Source organism: Lacerta agilis, chromosome 14 (genome assembly GCF_009819535.1).
Source record: "Lacerta agilis isolate rLacAgi1 chromosome 14, rLacAgi1.pri, whole genome shotgun sequence".
Classification (NCBI taxonomy): Eukaryota; Metazoa; Chordata; class Lepidosauria; order Squamata; family Lacertidae; genus Lacerta; species Lacerta agilis.
In genome coordinates this window covers 36,022,704-36,049,363 of record NC_046325.1, presented here as the reverse complement: position 1 = coordinate 36,049,363, position 26,660 = coordinate 36,022,704, and the positions used below count along the sequence as shown (strand labels likewise).

At 47.1% G+C, this 26,660-nt stretch overlaps 1 protein-coding gene across 1 annotated transcript in view; it reads left to right on the top strand.

Annotated features, from left to right (window-relative positions):
- Positions 1-26,660, top strand: part of SHANK1 (SH3 and multiple ankyrin repeat domains 1) — a 109,836-nt gene that overhangs the window by 13,429 nt on the left and 69,747 nt on the right. The window contains 3 exon segments of the mRNA XM_033169946.1: positions 17,743-17,987; positions 25,718-25,765; positions 25,767-25,922. Coding sequence (XP_033025837.1) covers positions 17,754-17,987; positions 25,718-25,765; positions 25,767-25,922 — 438 coding nt within the window. The 5' untranslated portion in view covers positions 17,743-17,753.

Here is a 26,660-nt window from a genome sequence, read left to right as displayed (position 1 = left end):
CAGGGCTGGCTCGAGGGCTCTTTGTGCTCGCAGTGAGATGGAGCGAGGGATATCCCTGTCTGAGCGGAGATCTACCTGCAAAGCCACTGAGGATTCTGGGGGCACTCTCAGTTCACGGGAGCCACCATTGAGTGGCTCCTTACCCATCACCAGACAAGAAGACCCAGGGTTTTTTTTTTGGTGTTGGGGGGATGGAATGCATATGATGATTTCTATGCATAGATGAAAATTTGGGAATAATTACTCGTATTTAAATGTTCTGTTTCACCATAATGGAGAAACTGGGACCAGGTAACCTCCGAATTTGCTGCTGAGGTGTTAGTCGTTGATGGGCAACTCCAAGAAGGGTTTGGATTTGATATCCCACTTTATCACCACCCGAAGGAGTCTCAAAGCGGCTAACATTCTCCTTTCCCTTCCTCCCCCACAACAAACACTCTCTTGAGGTGAGTGGGGCTGAGAGACTTCACAGAAGTGTGACTAGCCCAAGGTCACCCAGAAGCTGCATGTGGAGGAGGAGCGGAGATGCGAACCTAGTTCACCAGATTACGAGTCTACCGCTCTTAACCACTACACCACACTGGCTCCAAGGCCTCCTGCTCTCCTTATTTAGGGTTTTCTCTTCAATCTGGACTCGGGAACAGACATGATGGATGCCTTTTCTGTTCTTGAAAGAAAATAGAAAATTCTTTCCAGTAGCACCTTAGAGACCAACTGAGTTTGTTCTTGGTATGAGCTTTCGTGTGCATCTTGTCTCTGTCTTCCTGGCTGGGCTGGCCCTGGTGATGAGGACTGTGTCCTAGATCTGCCTTCCCAACCTGAGTTCCTACAAATCAGGGTTTCCCAAATTTGGGTCGCCAGCCAGATTTTTTTGGACTACAACTCCCATCATCCACAGCTATCAGGACCAGTGGTCAGGAATGATGGGAACTGTAGTCCAAAAATAGCTGGAGACCCAACCTTGGGAAACCCTGCTCTAAATGTTTTGCACTACAACTCCCATCAGCCTCAGCTGGCACGACCAGCAGTCAGGGACAGTGGGACTTGCAGTCCAAAATGTATGGCGCCACACCAAATGTGGGAAGCCCATCCTATATATTTTCTCTTGCCAGATGATGGGCATGGAGATCCGTGCAGCACCTTTGGCATCCTGGCAAACAGCCTTTTCTGCAAGGTGCCTCTCTCCCCCCTGCAAACATATGAACAGCAGCAAAGGGAGAGCAGGCAGAGAACATCTTATTAAAATAGAAAGCTTTTATCAGCAGGAATCCAGGAAAGAGAGGTTGTTGGAGATGTTGCCTGGAGCATCCATGAGGAACATGTTTCTCCATCATCATCATCATCACAACTGCTATTATCTTGCTTTTTCTATAAATGTACTCAAACTAGGGTACTACACGCAGCGAGAGAGCAGCATTGCGCAACAAAATTTAATAAACCAATTGGAAGAAAACAAACACGATTAAGAAAGCCTGTGTTAAAACTGTTAAGTGACAGTATTTGGAGAAAACAACCCAAAACAACACATTTTTATTCATTTGTTCTCTGATTGCTTTTATTTTATTTTATTTTGTACTGCGTTTCATCTGATGTCTGTTTTCTCCGTGCAAAGGAACGTAATGCGATCGTATGTTTTGATATGCAAAGCTTTTGTAGTCTGGCAAAATGAACAGAATGGTTTTAAGAATACAAAGCTCCTAATGTGGAAAAAAAAGGAACTGAATGTTACATGCCTGTTTTAAAAAGATAGGTTTTCGAAGCCTGCCCCAAAGTAGAAAAGGGGGACGCTCTGCAAATTGACCCAGGGATGCTGTCCCAAAGTTTTGGTGCCAGTGCTAAAAAAAAAAAGCACTGTTTCAAATATTTGTCTGTTGTATATCCCCTATTAATGGGATCTGAAAAAGAGTAGAGTTGTGGAGCAGATCATAGGAAAGCTGGGAGTATCAGCAGTTGTCGCCATTAGGCAATTGGCAAGGGACCCTCCTCAGCAGAGCGCCCGCTGCTGATTCCTGGAGCTTCCTTCCTGCCACATGGTGTTGTTTTAGAGCAGGGGTTGTGATGGCAAGGTTTACCTCGCCTGGGCCGGTTTACTCCAGCGGAGATCCCTCCATGGGCTGGATCGCGCGCCTGGCCGCAATTTTCGGCGTCTGCGCAGACATGATTTCCTGCGTTTGCGCAGACACGATTTCCAGTCCCGCGGAAGCGATTCCGCACACCACGCTGCACCAGTTTAGCACAGCACGTGGGGACTCACAGGGGCGGCTTGTGGGTCGGTAAAACGACCCCCATGGGCCACTTGTGACCCATGGGCCTTAGGTTGCCTACCCCTGTTTTAGAGAGATGCCACTGTAGTCAGGAAGGGACCACCAGAAGTCACTTTGCCCAGAACACATTCAAACTTGGGAGACAGCTCTAGATAGGAGCTATGTGGTTCAGCGGTCTGTTGTCTGGTGAATACTTTGACTGCTGCACTTTGGAAAAGTCCAATGGCAGGTTTCTGGACAAGGCTACAGCTTGAGAAGGAGGCAAAGGTGGTGGAAAGTGCTTCCGGTCAGTGCTGTCACCGGTGAAACAGCTGGGTCTGGGAGCACCCACAGGCTATACCTAGACCCCCAACCAGCAGTATTATTATTATTGTTGTTGTTGTTGTTGTTGTTAGGAGCGGGTGGCGCTGTGGTCTAAACCACTGAGCCTCTTGGGCTTGCTGGTCGGAAGGTCGGCGGTTTGAATCCCCGCGACAGGGTGAGCTCCCATTGCTCTGTCCCAGCTCCTGCCAATCTAGCAGTTTGAAAGCACACCAGTGCAAGTAGATAAATAAGGTACTACTGCAGCGGGAAGGTATATGGCATTTCCATGCACTCTGGCTTCCATTGTTCCCTTGCGCCAGAAGCGGTTTAGTCATGCTGACCACATGACCCAGAAAGCTGCCTGGGGATGAACGCCGGCTCCCTTGGCCTGAAAGCGAGATGAGCACTGCAACCCCATAGTCGCCTTTGACTGGACTTAACTGTCCAGAGTTTTTTTTTACCTTACTATTCTTCTTCTTCTTCTTCTTCTTCTTCTTCTTATTATTATTATTATTAGTGCTATTTTTTATAGAAAAATAGGTGCCGGAACTCACAATGAACTCCTACCTTGTTCTCTTGTAATGGCAATGGCGCCTGAGAGGTGCTGGAACTGAGTTCCAGCGACTTCTGGCTGGGAAAAAAAGCCCTGATTACTATTTTAATCAATCAATCAATCAATCAATCAATCAATACACCCATCTTCTCTGCATACCAAGAACAAACCTAGTTGGTCTCTAAGGTGCTACTGGAAGGAATTTTTTTATTTTTTATTTTGTTTTGACTATGGCAGACCAACACGGCTGCCTACCTGTAACTTAGTTTATTCCGTTTGCCCAACTCTCTCATCCACACACACACACACAAACAAACGCCAAACACTGATTTAGGAATTCCATCACCTTCTTGGGAAATGAGCGCAAGGGTGCCAGATTGTTTGGGTGACAATACACCCAGTAGCAGGAGGGAGCAAAAAGATTTTAGTGGAGGCAGATCCCCTCCCGCAAATGCTTGGGGCACAAGAACTTGAAATGACTAAAGATGCACAGAGCTGGGTTTATTGGTCCACTGTATTTTGAGTACATAGATTCTTCCTTGGATTCTTCCTTGGATTCTTCCCCCCACCCCCACCCAAAGGAGCAAAAACATCCCAACTTTTGATATGGTAAGATATTTTTGATCATATTTTTTTCAAAGCAACAAATCAGTTGCCCCTAAGGGAGGACCAACAGATTCTAACTGCATTGGGCCAATAATTTATCCTCTGTGGTCTGTTCGCTGCATTTTTCCATTTGATGTGCTCCTGTATTTCCTCCTTTGGGGCTTGAGGCGTAAGTGCAATGGCTAGACTTAGAGCATGAAGCTTGGATTGTGGAAATGCAAGGTTAAAAAAACTGTTCAACTCTGAAATACAATAGTATGGTTCAGTCATTTTTTGGCTTAACTACCTGAGATATGAAAAAGCCTTCTGCCTGCACAGGTAGCCTCTTCATTTTTCCATTTGCACGAGTGACAGATGTACTAGGAAACCTCTAATTAACCATAGTTTCCTGTTTCCCCCCCTAAACTGGGAACCTATGGCTGAGTTTGCACGTAATGTTACACCAGGGTTTGGTATAGGGGTATACAATGTAGTGCTCTCTAAATGTGGTTGGAGGACATCACATTAGCAGCCCCAGTTTAGTGTTATGAGAACGAGCTGTAAGCTAATTCTTGGGTTCATGTATTCATCCTTCCCAGAAACCTTTGTTGCCATTTTAGATTAACCATAGCTTGTTGCAGTGTCTCAACCTGGACAAGCTCTGGTTAATCTTAGCTATGGTTTTTTGAAAAAGCCAGCTTTAAACCATGGGTTTCCTCTCTCTAAATAATGCCCCTAACCTCCCTGGCAGGGGCTGGATCTACACAGAGGAGGAAACCCCACTATAAATTAGTAAGAAATTAAATCGCTATAAAAAAGAAAATCACTGTATAAAAATCTCATTGACATTGTTTTTGCTCTCCAGCGCCATCTGATGTTACTTCTTTATAAGCCATTCAAAATGTTGTTTTTTTACTAATGTAGCTGAGTCCAGGGTTGTTGTGAGGATAACATGCTATGCTGAGGGAGGGATGTAAGAAGGGAACTATATCCTTTCCAACCTGCATTTGTCGCAATTTGTTGTGTTTCCATTCTCCTGCAGTTCACTTTCTATCAAATACTATGTTAGGAACTATTTTCCTAACATATGCAACTTACATTCATTTGGAAAGGTCAAATCAATGTAGAAAAAGTCATTAATTACACATTTGTTTGCTTAAAGACAGCAACAATAACAATGTAAATGAATATCAATCGTATTTGCTCGTGCGATTTCCATTCCTGATCTCAGACGAACATGTGATCTGTAGCAATTTCCACTTCCTTTTCCATTTTCATCAGAATTTGAGGACATCCCTACTCTGAATTCCACACTGCGAATCCCACTTATACTGACTCCATGTGTAAAGATGGTAATAACTGTTCGATAGTGGAATGGATTTCCTCAGAAGGTGGTGGACTCTCCTTCCTTGGAGATTCCTAGGCAGAGGTTGAATGCCCATCTGTCAGGGATTCTTTAGCTGTGATTCCTGCATGCAGGCGCAGCAAGCTTAAGCCTTCCATATGTCAGGGAAATTCCTGACATGTCCTGGTTTTCAGATGTAAAAATGGTGCCGGGAGGGGGGGGATTTTGCCGAATTCGCAGAATGTAAGGGAAAACCCAGGTGTATGGCAATGTGATGGGAAAAGCAGCGGAAACAGCTTAAAATCACAATGGGGGGGAGATTTCAATTTTGGGGTCTTCCTTTAAAAAGCTCAACAACTTCGTGGGTGTCAGGAATTTTACTTTTTGAAGTATGGCAACCCTAAGCGGGCTGGACTAGATAACGCTTGGAGTCCCTTCCAGCTCTACAATTCCATGAATATGTATCACAGGGCTGCAATACGTCCAGGAATTGAACAGGAAAATGGCGCCTGAGTGGATTTTTGTCAAATCGACATATGGCAAAGGGTGTGTGTGTTTAATTTTTTTAAAAAATAATTTTAAATTTCCCCAAAATCTAAGTTCCCAAAAAAAAGCTTGACAACTTTGACCCGCTTTTTGGGAATATGGAAACCCTAATGTATTCTTGTTGTGGAACATTGTCTTTGTGCTGAGAAACACAGGCCTAGGGCAGGGGTGATGAGCCTGTGGCCATCAAACTCATCTTGGAGGGGAAGATAGAGAGAAAGGGAGCAGCAGCAGTGGAGAGGGAGAGGGAGGGAAGGAAAGAAAGAAAGAGATGACAGAAGGAGAGAGAGGGAGGTGGAAGACACTGCTGGCTGTGCACACACCACACATTCAAGGCACATTTAAAGCGCATGACTCCCCCCAAAGGATCTTGGGAACTCTTGTTTGTTAAGGTTGATGGGAACTTTAGCTCTGTGGCAAAAAACAGAATGAGGAAAGCCGATGCCTTGCTCTCTTTAGGCTTAGGCCCTGTCTGATTTTAGGTTCTCATGGCACCATCAATTACTCCTGAGGTGATACATGACAGAATATAGGTTCCCCAGAAGTGTGGCCTGCAGGGTGCTTTTCACTTCTGGATGGAAAGCAGTCAGGGGGCATGGGGTGAGGGGTACAGGAATAAATAGCCATTACTCATTTGCGTGTGTTAATTTGTTTAAATGCATGCAAACTTTATTTTTAAAAAATGCCTCAGGTGAAGACTTTGCTTTAAATAGAGAAGGCAAGCTTGCCTTAAACAAATAAAGGGGGAAGGAGAGAAACCAAAAATTAGATCATTTTGAAGCTAGCCGCGTGATTGCTTTTGCCTAGAAGTGAAATCTAGCCACAGACGCCGCCCATTGGTCTCCCAGAAATCCTGTCAGTGCCTCCAGCTTGCTTTGAATTTGCAAAGTGCTTATGTGAAACGGAGAGGTTAGTGAAATGTGTATATTCCCTTCTGGGCGACATTCCAGGGGCCACACGGGCCTAGTGGTGGGCGGAGCCAAAGGCTAAAGTGGGCGGGGGAATTAAAACAAATATTAATTTTTGTACATAAGGCTGGTTTCTGCATTTCTACATTCTACTCCAGCCTACCTTGATCTGGTTCCACTGCAGGTGTACTTCCATGACCACTCCCCATCAGGGATATAAATGCTCTTCTGCTTATCTGCTCAAGAAAACTGGAGAGGCCAGCCAGACGGAGACTTCGGTTGCTAAGCTGGCACCCAGAGATCTCCATGTGGTTACAGATGGACCCACGCCAGCCGTAAAATGCGCCTGGCGCCTGGCGAATTTCGAACACTATTCCCTTCCGGCTCTGTGATTCACACCACTGAGCTGCAAGCCCTTTTCCTCTGCTTAAATTGCCAGCCAGCATTTTCAGCAAATCCATGGCTCTTATTGGAACAGGTCAAAGTCTGCCTCCCTACCTTGACTCTGCCCTCTGATCCAGTGAGGGAATCGGTATGTTTGCACCCTCAGAGACACTAATTAGTGCCTGCGTGAATATATTTATCCCTTATCGTCACCAAGAGCGAACTCAAGCGGTGCCGACGGATACGAGGTCAAAAAAGGCCACTTAAAAACCAGAGGGAGGCCTTAGTACGCTCAGGGGAGCCTCAAGAAGGGGCAATGCAAAGTACAGAAATATATATATATATTTAAACTGGCCTAATGGGGGGAAATAGCCCTAAAACAACATAATTAGGATTGAGCAGCTCCATTATCTGTGGAATGTTGAGCACTGACTTAAAAAGAACAACAGAAAATGAGGGGAGAGAGAGAGAGAGAGAGAGAGAGAGAGAAGGAATGGCCTGTTTATAGTATCCTGGAGATAAACATGACCCTTCGGGAAGAGCCTCTGCTCAGAGGTAAAGCACCCACCACGAGGGACCCAGGTGGCGCTGTGGGTTAAACCACAGAGCCTAGGGCTTGCTGATCAGAAGGTCGGTGGTTCGAATCCCTGCGACGGGGTGAGCTCCCGTTGCTCGGTCCCAGCTCCTGCCAACCTAGCAGTTCGAAAGCACGTCAAAGTGCAAGTAGATAAATAGGCACCGCTCCGGCGGGAAGGTAAACGGGGTTTCCGTGCGCTGCTCTGGTTTGCCAGAAGCGGCTTGTCATGCTGGCCACATGACACGGAAGCTGTACGCCGGCTCCCTCGGCCAGTAACGCGAGATGACTGGACCTAATGGTCAGGGGTCCCTTTACCTTTAAAGCATCCACATTGCATGTCAAAGTCTCCATGCTCAACCCACAGTGTCTCCAGATACAGAGGGAATGCCCCCCCCCCACCCATCTGAAATCCTGGAGAGCCATTACCAGTCTGTGTAGCCAATACTGAGCTAGAAGGATGGATATTCTGGTTCGCTAAAAGGCAGCTTTATACAGGCCCGGCTGGCATCCTGTACCAAGGTCACTCCTTTTTAGGAGGCAAGCATCCACGAGAACATTTCGTCGCAGGTCTCGCTGGTTCCTCCTAACGAGGAGCTCGAGAGTCTTGAGTGCCGAACAGCTGGGAGTAAATTGAGGTAGCTGTAAAAAACTAAGGCAGTTGGCTTCTATGCACTTCAGGAATTCCCTGGGTTTGCAGAAGTAGGGAAGTTTGTACATGGAAAGAAAGAGACTTAAACAAACAAACAAACAGACGCAGACATGACATAGACAATGTCACAGGTATCAATGTGCTTCCAGACTTACAAGAATGTTGGTGGTAACTGAGGGAAGAGGAAGGAAGGAAGGAAGGAAGGAAGGAAGGAAGGAGGGAGTTTAAAGCAGGGGTCGGCAAAGTTATTGTGGTTTGGGCCAGTTCACGGTCCCACAGACGCCACGGTAGGTAGTAGTGCGCACGCACAAATGCTATTTCCAGTGCGGAGGAGGCGTGCGCAGCCAATGGGAAGCCGGCCAGCATCACAGAAGGTGATTCCCACTCTGCTCCGCGCCAGTTTAGCGCGGCACATGGGAACCGATCGATCAGGCAGTGGGGGTCCCCGAGTGGGAGGCAGGGGTCCATGGGCTGGTTAAACGTCCCCCGGCCCATGGGCCTTAGGTTGCCGACCCCTGGTTTAAAGCATCAGTGAGGATGAACGTCAGAATGCCAAACGCAGCCCTCTGAGCCTCTCTCTGCAGGCCACACCCAGACCCTCCAAGTGTCTCTATTTTCCAGCCCTGAAATTACAGAAGCCGCCCCAGTTTCTCATTTGATCCCGGAATGTCCTGCTTTTCCTTAGGACGTCCCTATTTTCCCTGGAAAAATGTTGGAGGGTATGGAGTTAAGTGACCCCCGAGCCAAAGAAATAAGTAACTATACAACCTGTAGAAGACCTCTGAAGGCAGCACTATCTAGGGAAGTTTTTTTAAAAAATGTTTAATTATGTTCTTCCATATGTTGGAAGCCGCCCAGAGTGGCTGGGGCAACCCAGTCAGGTGGGTGGGGTATAAATAATAAAATGAGGATGAGGATGGAATAGGACATCCCTATCTTCATCAGATAAATGTTGGAGGGTATCCACTCCGCTCCCCCATCCTGCTTCACACCTGCCTTTCTGCCAGGCTGGAATGTGTCCTTGAACTCTTATAGCACCTTTTTTTTTTGTCTGGGCAGAGGATAGAGAGGGGTGTGTAAAGGTAATATTCCTGCTCGTTGCATTGCTCATTCTTGCCTCTGGCCCCACCCACCACTGGCAAGGATTCCATGCAATGTTGCCAACAAGGGGATGTACCTAGAGGAAAAGGACCCAGGGCAGGCTGTGGGCAGCTGTTAATTGATTACTTTGCATTTATTTAATTTATTTTTTTAATGCAAATAGCAGCCATGGGGGTGCATATTTATCTACAGGCGTGCAAGGGAAATTTAACCCTTTCCTTCTCTCCTGCCGTCCTGATGAAAAACACTGGCTTAGAAGCAATGTTAGAAATTAGCCAGGTGCCAGGAGCATTTTGCAGGGGTCCAATTGCGACCATGCGGAGATCTCCGAATGCCTCATTGGGAACTGACGTATCCCTCTGGCTGGCCTCTCCAGCTTTCTTAAGCAAATAAGCAGAAGAGCATTTATAAGCCAACCTTTTCTCGAAGGAGTACATGGTTCAGCCCCTTCCTCACTTAATCCCTACAAAGTTAAAAAAAAAAAAGGAAAAGGTAAAGGACCGCTGGATGGTTAAGTCCAGTCAAAGGCAACTATGGGGCTGACCCTGTGATGTAGGTTAAGAGGCTATGATTGGCCCAAGGTCACCCAGTGAGCTTCATGACTGAGTGGGGATTCGAACCCTGATTTCTTAGGTCCTAGTGCGTCACTCTGACGACTACACCACACTGGTTTCCTAGAGTACTTCTGCTGTGGGGCAGCTCTATAAATTAAGTAGGTACTGTATTTTTCGCTCCATAAGACGCACTTTTTTCCTCCTAAAAAGTAGGGGGAAATATCTGTGCGTCTTATGGAGCGAATGTTGGTCCCTGGAGCTGAATTGCCCAGGGGCCAAAAGAGGATCATGCTTTTTATTTTACGAAGAGAAAAGGGAGTGCTGAAAGGACCCCGCTCAGCAGCTGATCAGCAAGAAATCGGGAGAGAGATAAGAGTCCTGGCTCCTTTTTAGCCCAGCCCTCCATTGTTGAATCTGCTGCAGAGGGAGGTTGTTTGTTTCCCCGCGACATGTGACTGGCTGATTAGATTATCTGTCTGGAAACTGTAGAAAAGGCTCCCTTTCCTTTAGAAGCTACAGAAATGTGAGTTGAACCCCATAAAAATGGGGCTTTTTCTCTTTGCTTTCCCCCCTATGCAAAAGGACCTTTGCTTTTCCTCCTTTGCAAAAAAAGCTGCAAAACGTTTAGCTGATCCTCAAAAAACCAGGGCTTTTCCCTTTGCAAAAAAGCTGCAAAACTTTTAGCTGATCCTCAAAAAAAACAGGGCTTTTAGAAGAGGAAAACCAGAAAAATATTTTTTTTCTTGTTTCCTCCTCTAAAAACGAGGTGCACCCTATGGAGCGAAAAATACGGTAAATAGATATGCGGAAAGCAAAATGTCACATAGAGAAGGATCTGAAATATTTTCCTTGAAGCTTGAATTTGTTTTATTCTGTATTGTTTTATTTAATGTGTTGCAAACCGCTTTGAGATATTTTTTCCTTAAAATATAAAGTGGTATAGAAATGATAATAATGATAATAATAAAAATAAAATTTCATCACCAAAAAATAAATAAAAAGCACCTAGATATTCCATTGTGGTGGCCTTAACCTAGGTTTAAGGTGCCATTTGGTGGTTAGCTTAGATACCTGCTTTTCTAAGACTGCTTAGAAGCTGTTATCTGCACAGGAGGAAATGATACCATTCGCAGTCCTGCATCCGCACAAGCAATATGTCACAACCAGTTCAACTGCAAGGCTGTTTTTGGGTTTTTCCCTATGACCTCCCGCCCACTCATAACAGCCAGCGTCCTTGTTCTTTCTTTTGTGTTCTTTTTTTAGACTGTAATCCTCCATGTGAGGCCTTGCCTTGCTTGCATTTCTTCCATACAACGCCTGACATTCTTAGGCTCTTAACCAGCGCACCGGCATTTTGTGCCTATTCATGCGCAGGACAGGGAGATTAAAACAGAAGAACCGCCGATGCATGCCCATGCATGTTAATAACATCTTAGAAAAGCACCCTCAACACCCCTGAGAGATAGCTCAGTCGGTAGAGCAGGAGAGTCTTAATCTCAGGGTCGAGGGTTCAAGCCCCATGTTGGGTAAAAGATTCCTGCATTGCAGGGAGTTGGACTAGACAATCCTTGTGGTTCCCTCCAGCTGTATGGTTCTATTATCTCCCCACCTCAGCCCCCCCAAAAGTAAAAAACAACAACAACAACAACAACCAGAGACAAATGGGACAATGTTCTACCAGGAACAGGAGTCAGAAACTCAACAATTGGTCCCTGGGTTAGTAGACACAGAGTATAATGGAGGGACTGTGCCTCTCCATTCATATGGAGCTGTGTTAGAAAAATGGCCACTCCAAATTCTCTACCTCATTTGTGGACAACAAGAATTCAATTGCATACCAGGAACTTTGGGTTTGTGCAGTTAAAGGGGTTCAAAGCACTGCTACAACATATCTTCCAACATGCCCCAGAGAAAAACTGGGATGCGTGTCTTTCAGGGCTGCGCTCTCATGCCGGCCATGTGACTCGCGCAAGAGTATGGCACCCCAAAATACACATCTTTCGGGGCCACCATCTCATGGGAGACAGGTGACTCGCACAAGGGCATGCCCCCCCAAAAAACAGGATGTCCCACTTAAATCGGGACAGTTGATGGGTATGCAACAAATGCACTTGAAAGAAAAGCCAGACTTTTTGCAGTTTGTAAAGTGACAGGGTCGTGGGTGGCGCTGTGGGTTAAACCACAGAGCTGATCAGAAGGTCGGCGGTTCGAATCCCCACGATGGGGTGAGCTCCCGTTGCTCGGTCCCAGCTCCTGCCCACCTAGCAGTTCGAAAGCACATCAAAAGTGCAAGTAGATAAATAGGTACCGCTCCAGCAGGAAGGTAAACGGTGTTTCCGTGCGCTGCTCTGCTTCGCCAGAAGCGGCTTTGTCATGCTGGCCACATGACCTGGAAGCTGTACGCTGGCTCCCTCGGCCATTAACGCGAGATGAGCGCCGCAACCCCAGAGTTGGGCACGACTGGACCTAATGGTCAGGGGTCCCTTTACCTTTAAAGTGACAGTGTGGAATGAATGAAGAATTGACGGAAAGACATATAAACGCCCCCACAAGCGAACTGGGAGGGAGGGAGGATGAATGTTTGTTGTCGTATAACCTCTCTGCAAGCAAATCAGGACAAAAGCTCAATAAAGATGCCATCTGGAGGGGCCCAAATTGTGGAGAACATTCCACCAAATATCCCTTATGTGGAGGACAAATTCTCTAGCAGTGTCTGGACCAGGAGCACACACCTCTTCTCCCAGTGACCCATCTGGTCCAGCATTTTGTTCTCACAACGGCAATCAGGATACCTATGCAAAGCGGGAACTGAGCTCCACAGCACTCTCCTCTCCTGTGGTTCCCATCAAGCAGTATTCAGAAGCTTACTGCCTCCAACAGGGGAGGTGGCTGCAGTGTTGGCAACCTGGAATATCCTGCAGCTCTCCAGACCTCGAGTTGTTATGAGACATTGTGGGGTGGGAACAGCAGCCATCAAAAAAGCGTGGGGCAGACAACATTCTGCGAAATAGCCCCCTTTCCCTGGGGGTGGAAGAGGAGGATATACTGATAAATGTCTTCAGGGAAAAATAAATCTTCCAATGGAGCTCTGAGCAAGCTCAGCTTCTTAGGAAATTCTGCGGCCAGTGGCACTCTGTAATTTCTCTCTGTTCCTGCATAATCACAGTCTCATGCTCGTGAGCATGATGACAAACTCTCCAAGTGTCCCTAATTTCCAGGAACAGTCCCGGATTTACAGAAGCCGTCCCGGTTTCTGATTTGATCCCAGAATGTCCCGCTTTTCCTTAGGACGTCCCTATTTTCATCAGAGAAATGTTGGAGGGTATGGAGTTATGCGACCCCCCGAACCAGGGAGATAAATAACTATACAACCTTTAGAAGACATCTGAAGGCAGCCCTGTATGGGGAAGTTTTTAAAAAAATGTTTATTGCTTTATTAGGTTTTTATATGTGTTGGAAGCTGCTCAGAATGGCTGGGGCCACCCAGTTAGATGGGCAGGATATGAATAATAAAACTGTTGTTGTTGAATAGGATGCCCCTAGTTTCATTGGAGAAATGTTGGAGGGTATGCAATGGTCTCTCTTTTCCAAGAGACTCGACATTTCTTTGTTGTCTGCCTGCCTGCCTGCCTGTCTTTACGTGTAGTCTCACACATAACAGTGACACGTTACAGTAATGGTAACACTTGAGGTGTTACACAAGTGTTATATATGCACACATTTTACTACCCTTGTGCTAATACCGTTTAACACCATCGTTATTAACTTCCACTGGGAGTATTTACAGTATCAAACATCTCGTGAAATGTCCTGTTTTACACAAGAGACTTGGGGTGCCCTGGACTTGCACATTTGAACCAGATCTGTGTTGAGTCCATGTCTACATTTACAACATTTAAGCAAATCTAGTTTCAACCTGTTTTACGAGAGAGAATGAGAGAGAGAGAGAGAGAGAGAGAGAGAGAGAGATGGAGGGGAGGATACTCCCAAGTATTTTAAATAAGATCTATCCCAGGCCTGTCATGTGCTGGGTCGGATCCACACCCTTATGCCACTTTAACAGTCATGAGGAATCCTGAGAACTGTGCTGGGAATTATAGCACCTTGATATCAATGCCTTTAATGAGCCACAGTTCCCAGGCTTCTTTGGCGAAAGCCATGATGCTGTTTTGTCGTTTTAGTTTTTGCCTGCTAAAGTGGTGCCTTTTCCATTTTCAATGCCTGGTTTGAACAGATTTTTGCGGGACGTATTGAGCCGTGAAAGGGAGCATGAACCATTTCCGAGGTGGACTTTGAGCTCCCACAGAAAAAAGCCATCTTGTATTAACTTCAAAGTGGGCCAGATGTTTGTGTGAATTGCCCTCTGATCTCACTGACTTGGCTTCCTGGGGATTTTCTTCTTCTTCTGGCATTCTTGACGTTTCCAAGGACCTATCTTTAGTTATGGTGTTATCTGATGATTCTGAGGTAGAGGGAGAAATTCTATGATAACTTTGTGGTAATACAGATGGATGGATCAGTCTTTTTCCATTTTACGTAGGTTTTCTGTGTGTTCAATCCCAATTCTGCTCTATTTCATTTTTTTGTGGATTTTTAAAATAAAACTGCATTTAAAAATTGTATACAATTTCTGCTAAAATACACATTTGGTGTGCTTTTCTACGCTTTCCCCCAGAATATGCATTTTTGGATGGATTTGCATGCATAAATACACGTTTATGTGCATATATTTGAGCTGAAACAAACTGTTACCTAGCACCCTCCCATCAACACCTCCAATAAGACAAATCCCAATCTGGAACCAGTGCAGAGAAGACTTCATTAGACTTGGTCGGTATGGGTCTGGTTGCCTTTGTGTTGAGCGTGGGGCCAAGCAGTGGTCAGCCAAGCTCCTCACTGTGGCATCAGGCCTGCATCAGGCAGCAAGGTTAGCGGGTCCGAACAAAAAAACTAACTTTGCAAAAATTTGGAGAAGTGTACCGTCAATTTGATACCTGAGCTCCAACCCGTGTAGGTTGGTTGGTTCACTTTAAAATGCTGACTAAGCAGAAAAAACTCTTCGGCCACTAGAGAGTTGGACCTTGAGTATGTTGCCAAACAAGGGATCTCTCTCTAGTCGCCACCACAACTGATGCCAGAATTAGTTTCATTTCCACAGAGAAGATATGAGGAACTACATCATACCAGGAAAGACCACTGGCCCATCAAACCTGCTATTGTCTACACTGGCAGTAGATCTTCGAAGCCTTAAGCAGAGTGTCTTTTTACATCAGTTACTACCCATGATCCCGGTGGCAGACAGGGCAAGGGTCCCTGCGTGGGGGCGCCAGGCCCATGCCCCCTCCCCACATATCTTGTGCCCAGGCACCCCTGGCCCTCCCCACACTACACCCATGCTCCTCCTGCCCCACCGCCCACAGTATCTGCCTGGGCTGCGATAATATCTAGCAAATGAAATTGGAGGTGTCAGGGGGTTCAGAGCAAATGGTGTCCTTTAGGGCTAATTATAGGCCCTTTTGGCAGGTGCCGAAAGTGGGGCAGGCGTCCCAGGGCTGTTCTGCTTTCTGGGACGTTGTGTGCTGCTTGCACACAGATTGCTTGGGCCCTGGGGCAGGCTGGAAACTGGGACACAGAGCATGAAAAGTCAGTGAAGGAGACTGGGGTGGAGGTGGTCGGGGCGGAAGGGAACATTTGGCTGGCATGCGGAGCAAGGACCTGAAGCGAGGGATCTCCGCCTCGCAGTCTTGTGGAGGAAACACAGAGACAGGGAACTGGGAAAGTGGGGGGGGGGAGTTGACAAAGAGGGGTGCAAGATCCGACAGGCATGCAGAAATTAAAAAGGGCAAAGTGGGTGGGAGGAGTGAGAGAATCCTTGTCTGGATGCGCTGGGCAAGCGAAGAGGGAGTATGTGCATGTTTATTCAGGGCATTTCCAGGCATTTGCCATTTTGGGGAGGGATTCCCAAAAGATTGGATTTTTTTGTGATAAAGGAAGCAGTGGGAGATTGCCTCGGAAAGTGCGTCACAGCACTTGCTTTGATGACCCGTCACCTAACCTCCCCCAAATAAATTGGAATGAAGGCATATTAAGTAGCCAACGTTGTCTCGGCTCCCTGAAAAACAAATCAGAATGCATGCTCGATAAGCAGCTCATCTGGAAGCATCATGCAGGCATGTATGCATGCAAATCATTCCGATCGTGTGCCCTAAGGACCCATTTGGGAGCATGTTAAAAAAATAAGTGATTTGCCTGTTGAAGCATCACACACCATGACCAGTAGCGCTAAACGAAACCATGCCTAATTGTGACCCCACATACCACTATGCTGGCTCCCCTGCTGTTGTGCTACCTGGCATTACAATTAACCTAGGTCATGGTTTGCCACTCCATACAAACCCAAGCCTTGGCTACGCTTATGGTTGGGAGTAGGCAAACCATGAGCCTGGCTTCAGATGTAACACTAACCATGGTTGTTTTGGATGTAACAAAGCATGGCTTAGCACAGGTAGCGCAGGAGCAGCAGGACGGGAGGAGAGGAGCGAAGCGGCTGGGATTTTTACTGTGAAGTACCCACACGGTCATACATTCACGCTTAGCATGGTTTAGTGTAGCGTCATGTGCGAACTGGGCCGTTGCCTCAATAATCATGCTCCGGAAGTAGGAGTGGGAAGCAGCCTGACTGTGCGCGGATTGAAAAACGAAGCTCGCAACATCTCTGTGTTCCTCCCTGCGCACAAGTTATTCCCCCCCCCATCTCTCTCTTCATACTTATGTTCCCCGGGGTTCTTGCCACATCTGTACTGGACTGAATCCTGCTTTCCAGTGCAGATCAAGGCTTCTATAGGGCAAGCTGCCTGTCAGCAAGTGTTCCAGGGATTCAGAGCTAATAAGCCAAAGGCTGATGTAGGAAACGCAAACCCCTACTCCCCCCTCAACCCCAATCCCTGGTACAATAGTGCGGGGGGGGGGAGGGGCAGGATTGTGTCTGCCCACTTTCCCCTCCCAGTTTGGGACTTACTGACTGCAGCCTCCCCCTCCACTCCTCTTGCTCAGTACTAGTGAATGGAGTTGTATTAAACAGAGAGCAGCAACTGAGGAAGAAACATAATTGGACCTCCTGTGGCGCAAGCTGTGGGGTGGGTGGCCGAAATTAGATTCCAGCTAGGGTTGCCAACTGCCCTGTATAATCCAGGATTGTCCTGTATTCCAGTGTAAAGTGCTACATCCTGTATTGATAAGGTTTTGTCCTGTATTTCTCTCTCTGTGCCAAGTTAGGGATCCTCTCCCAATGCCATGTTTTTGAAAGGGGTTGTGAAAGGTCGTGTATTTAAGCGCTGGGTAGCCAAGCATAGACAGATCTACAAGTGCGGGTGGGTGGCAAAATTCCAGAGGGGCCCACCCTGTGGGCTGCAATAGATTGTAAATGGATTGCTTTGAAGTCACTTCGGCGCCAGGTGAAACAACAAAACAAAGATCCTGGGGCTAGATTCCACTCTAGTCGTAGTCCTGCTGTATGTCTGCATGTTTCTGTCTGCACGCCTTAGCGTGTCTTTGTTTTGTGTCGGTATAGCAGAGAAAGCAAGAGAAGGGAGACCTCATTTTGCTTGACTTGCCTGTCAGCCTTGGTTTGTGTGTGAGTGTGTGTGTGTGTGCGTGCACATTTGGGTCTGTGGCCCGCTTGCTCAGAAATGCATTATTCAAAGGCCATATTTCTGTATCTGAATACGTGTGTGTTAGGAGATCACATCTTGGCAGAGCAGTGCTGTAGAGGCCATCCCTGTCCCCTTACCACTACGGACGTAAAAGAGATCTGTTGGATCAGGCCCTGTGGTCCATCTTAACAGCACCCTGTTATAACCACGGCCAACCAGATGCCTATGGGGAGCCCAGACGGAAGGCAAGCGTCTGCACATCTCTTATAATACTCCTCCACGGAGGTAACCTTTAATCTCTTTCTCTCCCCACCACTGCAGTGCAGCCAGTGATGGTGCCCAGCGCCCCCGACGATGCCCCAGAGCCCCGAATCAAGTGCGGAGGAGGAGGGAGCACCTCTCCCAGTGCCCCGAGGTGGAGTCGGGCTCGGAGACCTCCCGCGAGGGGCCCAGCCCGCCGGCCAGCCCCGCTAACCCTGACCACAGTCGCTCCATGTCCGGTACCCGAGGACGCACACTTCAGTATGATGGTCTTCCGAATTGGCATTCCCGACCTGCACCAGACGGTGAGGAACCAAGAGGGGACGGAGTGCGGGAGAGGCATGGAAACTCACCTGTGCCCAGGTGCATGCTGAGGTGTAGCGGGAGGCAAGTGTGGAGGATATTTTGTGGTTTTTTGTGTTTTTTTAAAAAAGAATCTAGCCAAGTTCTATATTGAGCGTTGGGGAGAAATTCTGACCCTCTGAAGACAAAGCAACAGCGATGCGAAGTTACCGGTTTCAAAATTAATTTTTGCCGTCTCTACCCCACCATCCCTCGCTGACACTCCTTTTGTGTTTTGTGGCGTAATTCTAGCCATCTAGATGGTTACGATTAACCTAGGAATTGTCCTTAAACTGGGTCAGACGGTCCTATCGTGCTCAGTATTGCCTACACTGACTCACAGTAGCTCTCTGCAGTTTCGTAAGGGCTCCTATCTTTCTCAGCCCTACCTGAAGATGCCCAGAATTGACCTGGAACCTTCTGCATGAAATTTTTGGTGCTCCGCCACTCAGCTATGGCCCTTTCATAGCAATAGCAATAGTAAATAGTGTCATCTATAGGTACTGTACCAAGTTTGAGGGCTAGTCTCTGCCCTGAGGGGTTACAAGAAGGAAAATGGAAGCAGAATACGCAGGCTGGCACGATCAGGTAGTCCCTGCTGCTCCTCTTCACAGCTGCAGTCTGCTTGCTTGTTCAGCTACCTCTCGCTCTGGCTGCCCAGATAAGAGTGGTATATAAGTAGATGCCACTGTCTGTTTGCTCCTTGGCTTTCTGCCTGGCAGGCAAGCAGGTGGCAGCAGAGATGAGGAAGAGAAGGGGGGAGCATTTTGTGATAATGGCAGCATGGAGTTAGACTCACTGGGAGGAACGGGGCAGAAGGTCTTGCACAAGGCTCTCCAAAACCTGGAACCAACACTGAGAATATGTTGTTGTTTCTGTTACGTTACTTAGGTTTAGATATCGAAGGGCAAGGATGAGAGACATTGGGTCATCCCAATGTGTTTTTAAGTGGCCTCCCAGATGTTGTTGAACATCAGCCCCCAATGGGATGTCAGGAGCTGCACTTCAGCAATAACCAGAAGGCCACAGGTTCCCACATCTGTTGTAGAGTATGGTGAGGCAGTTGGGCAGGATTTTACCAATCGTTTCAGTAATCGGGTAGATTACTGAAATAATCTGCTGCTCCAGAGAAGCGGACACGGGGCAATGTAGTCAAACTACAAGAAAGAAGATTCCACCTAAACATAGGAAGAACTCCCTGACAGTAAGAGCTGTTCGACAGTGGAATTTGCTACCAAGGAGTGTGGTGGAGTCTCCTTCTTGGAGGTCGTTAAGCTGGAGGCTTGACAGCCATCTGTCAGGAATGCTTTGATGGTGTTTCCTTGCTTGGCAGGGGGTTGGACTGGATGGCCCTTGTGGTCTCTTCCAACTCATGATTCTATGATTCTAGATTTCCTCTGATACAGGGCTCATTGTTTGCTCCTTTCCCCTGTGCCTCAGATGGACATGATGCTAATCTGCAGTAGCGTGGGTTGCTCAAGGAGGGAACCGGTTAAATGGCAGAGTTTTTGTGGACAGGGATGTGGTGTTTCCTCGGATTGGCTGCCAGTGCTGCCAGGAAGGTCTGTGGCTGATGGACAAATAAAAGTGGGGCTTCCCTTCTGGGCTGCTCCCCCCACTCCCCCCACCACTACCTCCTCCTAGTACGGGGTAATTTAATGCAGGACTGGATTCATCCTTACCTCAGCACTAAAGGGAACTTATTCCTTCCTCACTTCATTAGCAATAAAATCAGGACACTAAGCAACACACACCACACACACACACACAGAGGGAGACAGACATTGCCACCAGCACCAGTCCTTTTATCAGCAACCCTTTGATTTGGAGAACCATCTGCAGACCTAGGCGAAGTGTGCTCCCTGCCCCCCTTTCATTTTCCCCCTTGCCTGCCATTAGGGTCCTTGCATGGCTGCACAGCCACTCCCTGGGCACCCCAGAAGTCTCGCTGCTGTGTACATGCCTTCTTCCTCTCACTCGGCGACGATTCCATTTGTATCACACCTTTCCTCCAAGGAGGTCCAAAATGGCGCACATGATCTCTCCTCCTCTTTATCCTCACAACAACCCCTATGATTGATGTATGATTAGGCAGGGACACAGTGTGCTTCATGGCTGAGTGGGATTTGAACCATGGTCCAGCTGTCCATCCACTATACCACATTGGCAGAGCACACCGATGCGAAACCTCTCTAACACCCCCCCCCAAAAAAAACACCCCCACAACCTCAGGGTTATTAGCTTTAGTTAATTTGTTTTTATTGCCCATCCTATTCACAGGGTTTGTGAGTGAGCCCTAAGGATTCTTAAACCCAGAAGTCCGCACTCTAGTGACTTCCGGATCACCCTGGATAAAACGTTTCTGTGGGCCTGGCTTTGCTTTTATAACACGCTCGTAGCCTGAGTGTTTGCTTACTTTTCAGGTCCGGATTTTCCTACATCTGCTTATATTTAACGGGGCTAGTCATGAGGTTCATAAACTATACCGTTCACAATCGGGGGAAAAATGAGGTCCCCACGATGGATACAGAAAGAAAGAAACCTCAAGCGGCTTGGCAATTGAAGCAAAGGGAAAAATGAAAGGACACGAATCGGCTTTATGAACAACAAGCAGCCATTGTATATGCCAGGTCTCCTTGGTGAAGGGTTCAACATCCCTGGCCATTCTTTGTGGGAGCTGTAAGCCCTCTTTGGCCCCCCCCCTCTGTCCTCACAGCCCCCCACTACTTCTGGGCCACATGTTTGAGGGGATCAGTCTCAGAGCACATTGAAAAAAAACTTAAAAAGGCAAGAGAACTTTTGAGTATATTGGAACGTCTTTGTCATAAGGCGGTAAACCCACAACCCCATAGTTCTGGGCCGAGGTTGTGGTCTTCCTGTACATCTCTTTTGAGAAGTAAACCACTTCTCAAGAGTAACATCCACCCTGGAGTATAATCTTGCTTCTGCTACTGCTGCTGAGGCTGCTAGGCCCAGCGGTCAGCACACCAGCCGCCTTTGGAGTTGTCTTCCTCAACCCCGCTTTTAAAAAGCAACTGGGTGTAGGAGCCACCATTTGGATTATCCCTCAGCATCTCCAACTAGCATGTGTTCTGGGGCATTGTGTGAGAGAGAAGCCATCCACAGCTACCTCTGCCGCTATTACCAGGTGGAGGGAGGGGGCACATCAGAAGGCATTTTGCCAGGGCCTGGTGAAACCTGAACCAGCCTTGCTGCTGCTGCTACTGCTGCTGCTGCTGCTACTACTACTAAAGGGTGAATTTTGCCAAATAGAAGAAGATGCACTTCTTGCAACAAAATTGCCTTTTGCTAATTTGCATGCATACACGCACATTTAGAAATAATGACTATACTTTAAATAGCAATGTAATATTTTCATTCCAGCAGAGGAGAGACTATGAGCAGGTGACCTATGAAACGGCTGCTTAGTACCCTATGTAGCTGGTCGCGTGGTGGGTGGGCAACTTCATCCCCCCACCCCGGTCCCCCTCTTTAAGGTTTTTTTTTTGTCTTTAAAGCAGGCTTGGACTAGATATTCTTTCAGAAAAAAAGAAGGGCTGTCAAATAAAAGACACCCTCAGCAAAGTAGGATCTATGGCATCCCACTAACTTTTCCCTCTGAGTAGTCCCATTGAAATGAGGTGAACTTCAGCTAATGATGTCCAGTGGTAGGACTAGCGCTGGATACGGCCCAATAGTTTATAAATTACCTCAGATATCTATGTGACTACAACTCCCATCACCCCTGGCCACTGGTTTTGCCAGCTAGGGATGATTGGAGTTGTAGTCCACTGGGGACTCAGTTTGAGAAACACTGTTCTAGAAGAACACATGTCTGTTCTAGAAAGGTGTTCAGAGTTGGCCCAGGTATTGTACAGATGAAATGCCAGAGACATTTACCATTCCCAGAGTGGTTTAAACAGTTACTACTCCCTCTTCCCGGGAGCTCTGGGAATTTGTAGTTCTGTGAGGGGAATAGGGGTCTGCTAGGCACTATACTTAGCACCCTTCATGAACTACAGTTCCAGAATTCTTGGGGGGGGGGGAAACCATGTCTGTCAAAAGTTGGCATGAAAGTACATTTAAATATATAGTGCAGATGGAGCCTTATTGAGAGCTGGCTAAAATAACCTTTAGTCCTCTTTCACTTAGCCGTTGCTGTTGAGTCCCTGCATCTTTCATATCCACACACACACACACCAGATATGTATAACACCACTTCTCCTCTGCATACACAGTGTTTTGGAGGATGGGGTTTAAAATGTGAATATTACATTAAGCTACCCAAAGGCCATTGTTTGTTCGTCTCTACACTATTTTGAGAAGGCCCTCTTTCCTTTTTTTCTCACTCCCACAAAAAAAGAAAACAGCAACACCCAAACCCATAACATTTTACTGATTCTTTAAAGCTGTTCTCCCCCTTCATCTTGGGTCCCATTTCTATTCACAGGGGCAACCATGGAAACCGTTGCTAGAGATCACAATTGTTGTGACCATGGAAACAGGGATGGACTGCCACCAATGTGTCTGGCTGGTTGTCCTTCATGACCCCCTCTCCTCCCTCCCCCCCCCCCCGTTCCCCAAATCTGACTCCGGAGATGGAGAGGTGAGGGAAGGAGGCAGGGACTGCTAGCGTAGTTGGAAAGAGAGATCTTGGTGCTAACGTGACTGTGAGATGCACCTGTAGAGAAACCGCCTGGTGCTGTCAGAAGGACAAAGGCGGGAACACCAATCCCTTTTGAGAAAAATGCATACCCTCCAACATTTCTCCAATGAAAACAGGGGCATCCTATTCCATAATGATGATGATGATGGTGATCATCATCATTTTACTATTTATCCCCCACCAATCTGACTGGGTTGCCCCAGCCACTCTGGGCGGCTTCCAATATATATAAAGGTAAAGGTAAAGGGACCCCTGACCATTAGGTCCAGTCATGTCCGACTTTGGGGTTGTGGCGCTCATCTCGCGTTAATGGCTGAGAGAGCCGGCGTACAGTTTCCGGGTCATGTGGCCAGCATGACAAAGCCGCTTTTGGCGAACCAGAGCAGTGCACGGAAATGCCATTTACCTTCCCGCCAGAGCGGTACCTATTTATCTACTTGCACTTTGGCGTGCTTTTGAACTGCTAGGTGGGCAGGAGCTGGGACCGAGCAAGGGGAGCTCACCCCGTCGCGGGGATTCAAACCGCCAACCTTCTGATCAGCAAACCCTAGGCTCTGTGGTTTAACCCCAGCGCCACCCAATATATATATAAAAACACAATAAAACATTAAACATTAAGAAACTTCCCTATACCATACAAGAATGACTTCTGATGTCTCGGGGGTTGGATAACCCCATGCCTTCCAGCATTTCTCCAATGAAAATAGGGACATCCTACCATACCCTCCAACATTTCTCCAATGAAAATAGGGACGTCCTAAAGAAAAGCGGATCAAATCAGAAACTGACCCATGACTGTGTAAATAAGGAGTTTTTTCCTGTCTGCTTTATGAGTTTCTTGCAAGAGTACTATGCGTGGGTCCATTTTGTATAAATATGTTGCCATTCTGGCCCGTTGCACCCTCATCACGGGTACCCACCCGCACGTTTCCTACAGCCGCTGCATGTGGCAGAGGAGGCCATGGGGCGCATGCACCCAGTGACTGGCAGGCTGCGAGTGCGCTGTTGCTGACGGAGCATGCCTGAGACTCAGGGAACCATCCCTTTGGACGTGGCCTGCGCCACGCGCGGCTCAAATGCCCCTGCCGCAAATGTAAATCGGAGTAATCAAGTTGGCATGTTGCGTTCTCAACCTAGCAATTTCGTTGATGGGAAGAGGCGTTGTGTCTTGCCTGCCTGTCAGGATAGGCAGTGACAGCGCATCGGGGATGAAATAAGAGTACATGTTACATACTCTTGGTGTTGTGTTTTAAATTGCCGTGGCCCACCTGGGTGAAGGGCATGATGATGATGTTGTTGATGGTGATAATAATAATAATACCGGTAATAATAATACATCCAGAGGCAGTGAGGGAAACACTTGAGACAACATATACTGTCTATCCCTATGGTGTTGAACCTCTGGCTTGCGGACCTAATTAGGCCCACCAAGCCTAATTTGGGCGGGAAGGCCCAGCATTCGGCCTACAAGACTGTTTTGGCAAGCCACACCCACCACCCCTACATCTGACATCATAGCTGTCAACATTTCCCTTTTTTAAGGGAAATTCCCTTATTCTGAATAGGATTCCTCACAAGAAAAGGGAAAAGTTGACAGCTATGCATCATATATGGAGGGCATACATGTCATCAGGTGTGGGTCAGCTAAAGACTTGACTGAGGTGAAAGCAGGTTTGCAGGCACCTCATACACAGTGCATTACAACAGACACTGCCATTCATTGCCACACACACAAACAGAGACACTGCCTACAGGTAGACCCTCTGTCACCATTCTCGTAATTCATTTAACGCTGAAATTCTTGGCAGCTCGATGTACTGTATTACTTCTCAGATTTTTGCCTGAATTCTCTGTTGAGGAATCACTCGAAATTAGGCCTGCCCCAGGCAATAGCTGCAGGACGCCTGTAGGGACTTTGTCCCCTCAGGGAGACTGCAGGCCCCTAGCCTGGATTTCAGCTTTCAATTAACAGGGCTTTTGTTTTTCGTTTTTAAAAAGTGCAATCTCTGTCGCTTTCATTTGCGGAGATAAGGTGGAAAATACGCAGGCTGCATTCTGCACAAACGGTGTGGTAAAACATAATTCTAGTGTTCTCCTGGCTGATGAATGCAAAGGCAGCTGGGATAAACAGAAAAGTGCTGATTTTTATTAAGAATTTTTTTATTTAAAAAAATTGCAGTGAATATCAGCAACCGCAGTTACGAGATCTGTTCACAACTACATCCGTACCATACATTTAACGATTATAGCACTTTGGCAGTAATGGGAATTGTAGATTGCTAAGGGTGCTGGCCGCACAGAGCTACAGTTCCCAGCTTTAAATATACAGTATGATGTGGATGTGAGATGCATACGGTCTGGGAGTGCCGACAGTTTAAATTACCTTTATATAATAGTTTCTCCCCACATGACTGTTGTGGGACAGGTGGTCAAAGAGCCCCCTCTGTGAACTAAATTAGCTGAGCGAAAAGAATATTCTTTACAATCTTGTTGTACAATCAAAAAACTGTAAATTTATTAAGCTGCCCTCTTTTTAGATCCTGACTCTTCTGTGCTCATTCCCCACATTAGTAATCCTTACCACTTGCCCCCCCCCCAACCATCATAAAATTATAGCCCAGGATGTAGAAGTTTTGCAAAGGGTAGATCAGTGTTAAATACTTTTTTTCCCTTTTTAAGTCAGTGTAGCATCATGATTAGAGTGGTCGAGACCCAGGTCCAAATCCCTCACTCAGCCGTTAAGCTGGATGACCCTCGATGCCCTTGGACAAGTGATCACTAGGTCCATTGGCTTAGCCTATCTCACAGGATTGTAGTGAGGATAAAATGGGTGGGTGGGCAGAATGCTGTAAGCTGCCTTGAGTCCCTTGGAAGAAAGAGAGGTTGTGGATAAATAAACCAGATTTAAAGGGCCGAAACACTGCTTTAGAGCAAACTCAAAACAGGGTGCCACTTTGTGCCATTTTGATGCATTCCTTTTGCTCTCAATCCACCCCTCCCTCTCCCACTGGCCCAAAACCGTTTCAGAAATGCCTACGTTTCAACCCTGATGCGGCCATCTGGGTGGCAAAGCAATCAGATCCTCTGCACTCTCAATGAAAGCCTCAAGGACGTGCTCAACTATGGGCTTTTCCAGCCAGCCACCAATGGGCGGGATGCCAAATTCCTGGACGAAGAGCGCCTATTGCGCGAGTACCCACAGAGTTTCGAGAAGGGAGTGCCCTACCTAGAGGTAAGTCTGCTGGCCCTACAGCATTCTGTAGTCAGAAGGGAGGACTGCCAACGGAAAGGGGGCATTGAGCCTTTGGGAGCCAATATTAAAACAAATAGCCCAGGCCTTGTAAAATTTTTGCAAAGGAGATGTCAGTGCTATCCCCAGCCCCAATACACACACACACACACACACACACACGTTTAAAATGCTTTTATTTATAAAATATTTTCATTGCACCTTTCAGCCCCTCAAGGCAGCTTACAATGACTAGTTGTATAAATAATACAAAGCAGAGTTTAAAAAACAGAGCCAACGAAAGTGCTAATATCAGTAAGATCAACAGAGGCTCGGACAGACTCTGCTAGGAAGATAATTTCCTCTGGGTGCCCCTTCTCCCACCACAAGACTAGGCAGTGATCATATCATCATTCCCACCCTCTAAAGTTTTTCATCAGTTACGCACCACTGCTGCTGAGAATCAGTGAATAATTGCCCAGGTACCCAGGTGAGGAGAAGACCCTATACCTGGAGACAAACATCTGGAACTATTTGGTCCTGGTTAGTAGGCCATGCAGTTCCAGGGTGCAGCAAACCCTTATCCACCACCACCCCAGTCATTGAGCAGCAGGCAATAGGGAAAGAGCATTTTCTATAATCGCACACAGTCCCAACTGTCCTTAAGTCCCAACTGCCTTAAAATATTATACTTATTGGGTGTTTAATTTTCTCTTTGCATTTACACATGAAGCTAAACCA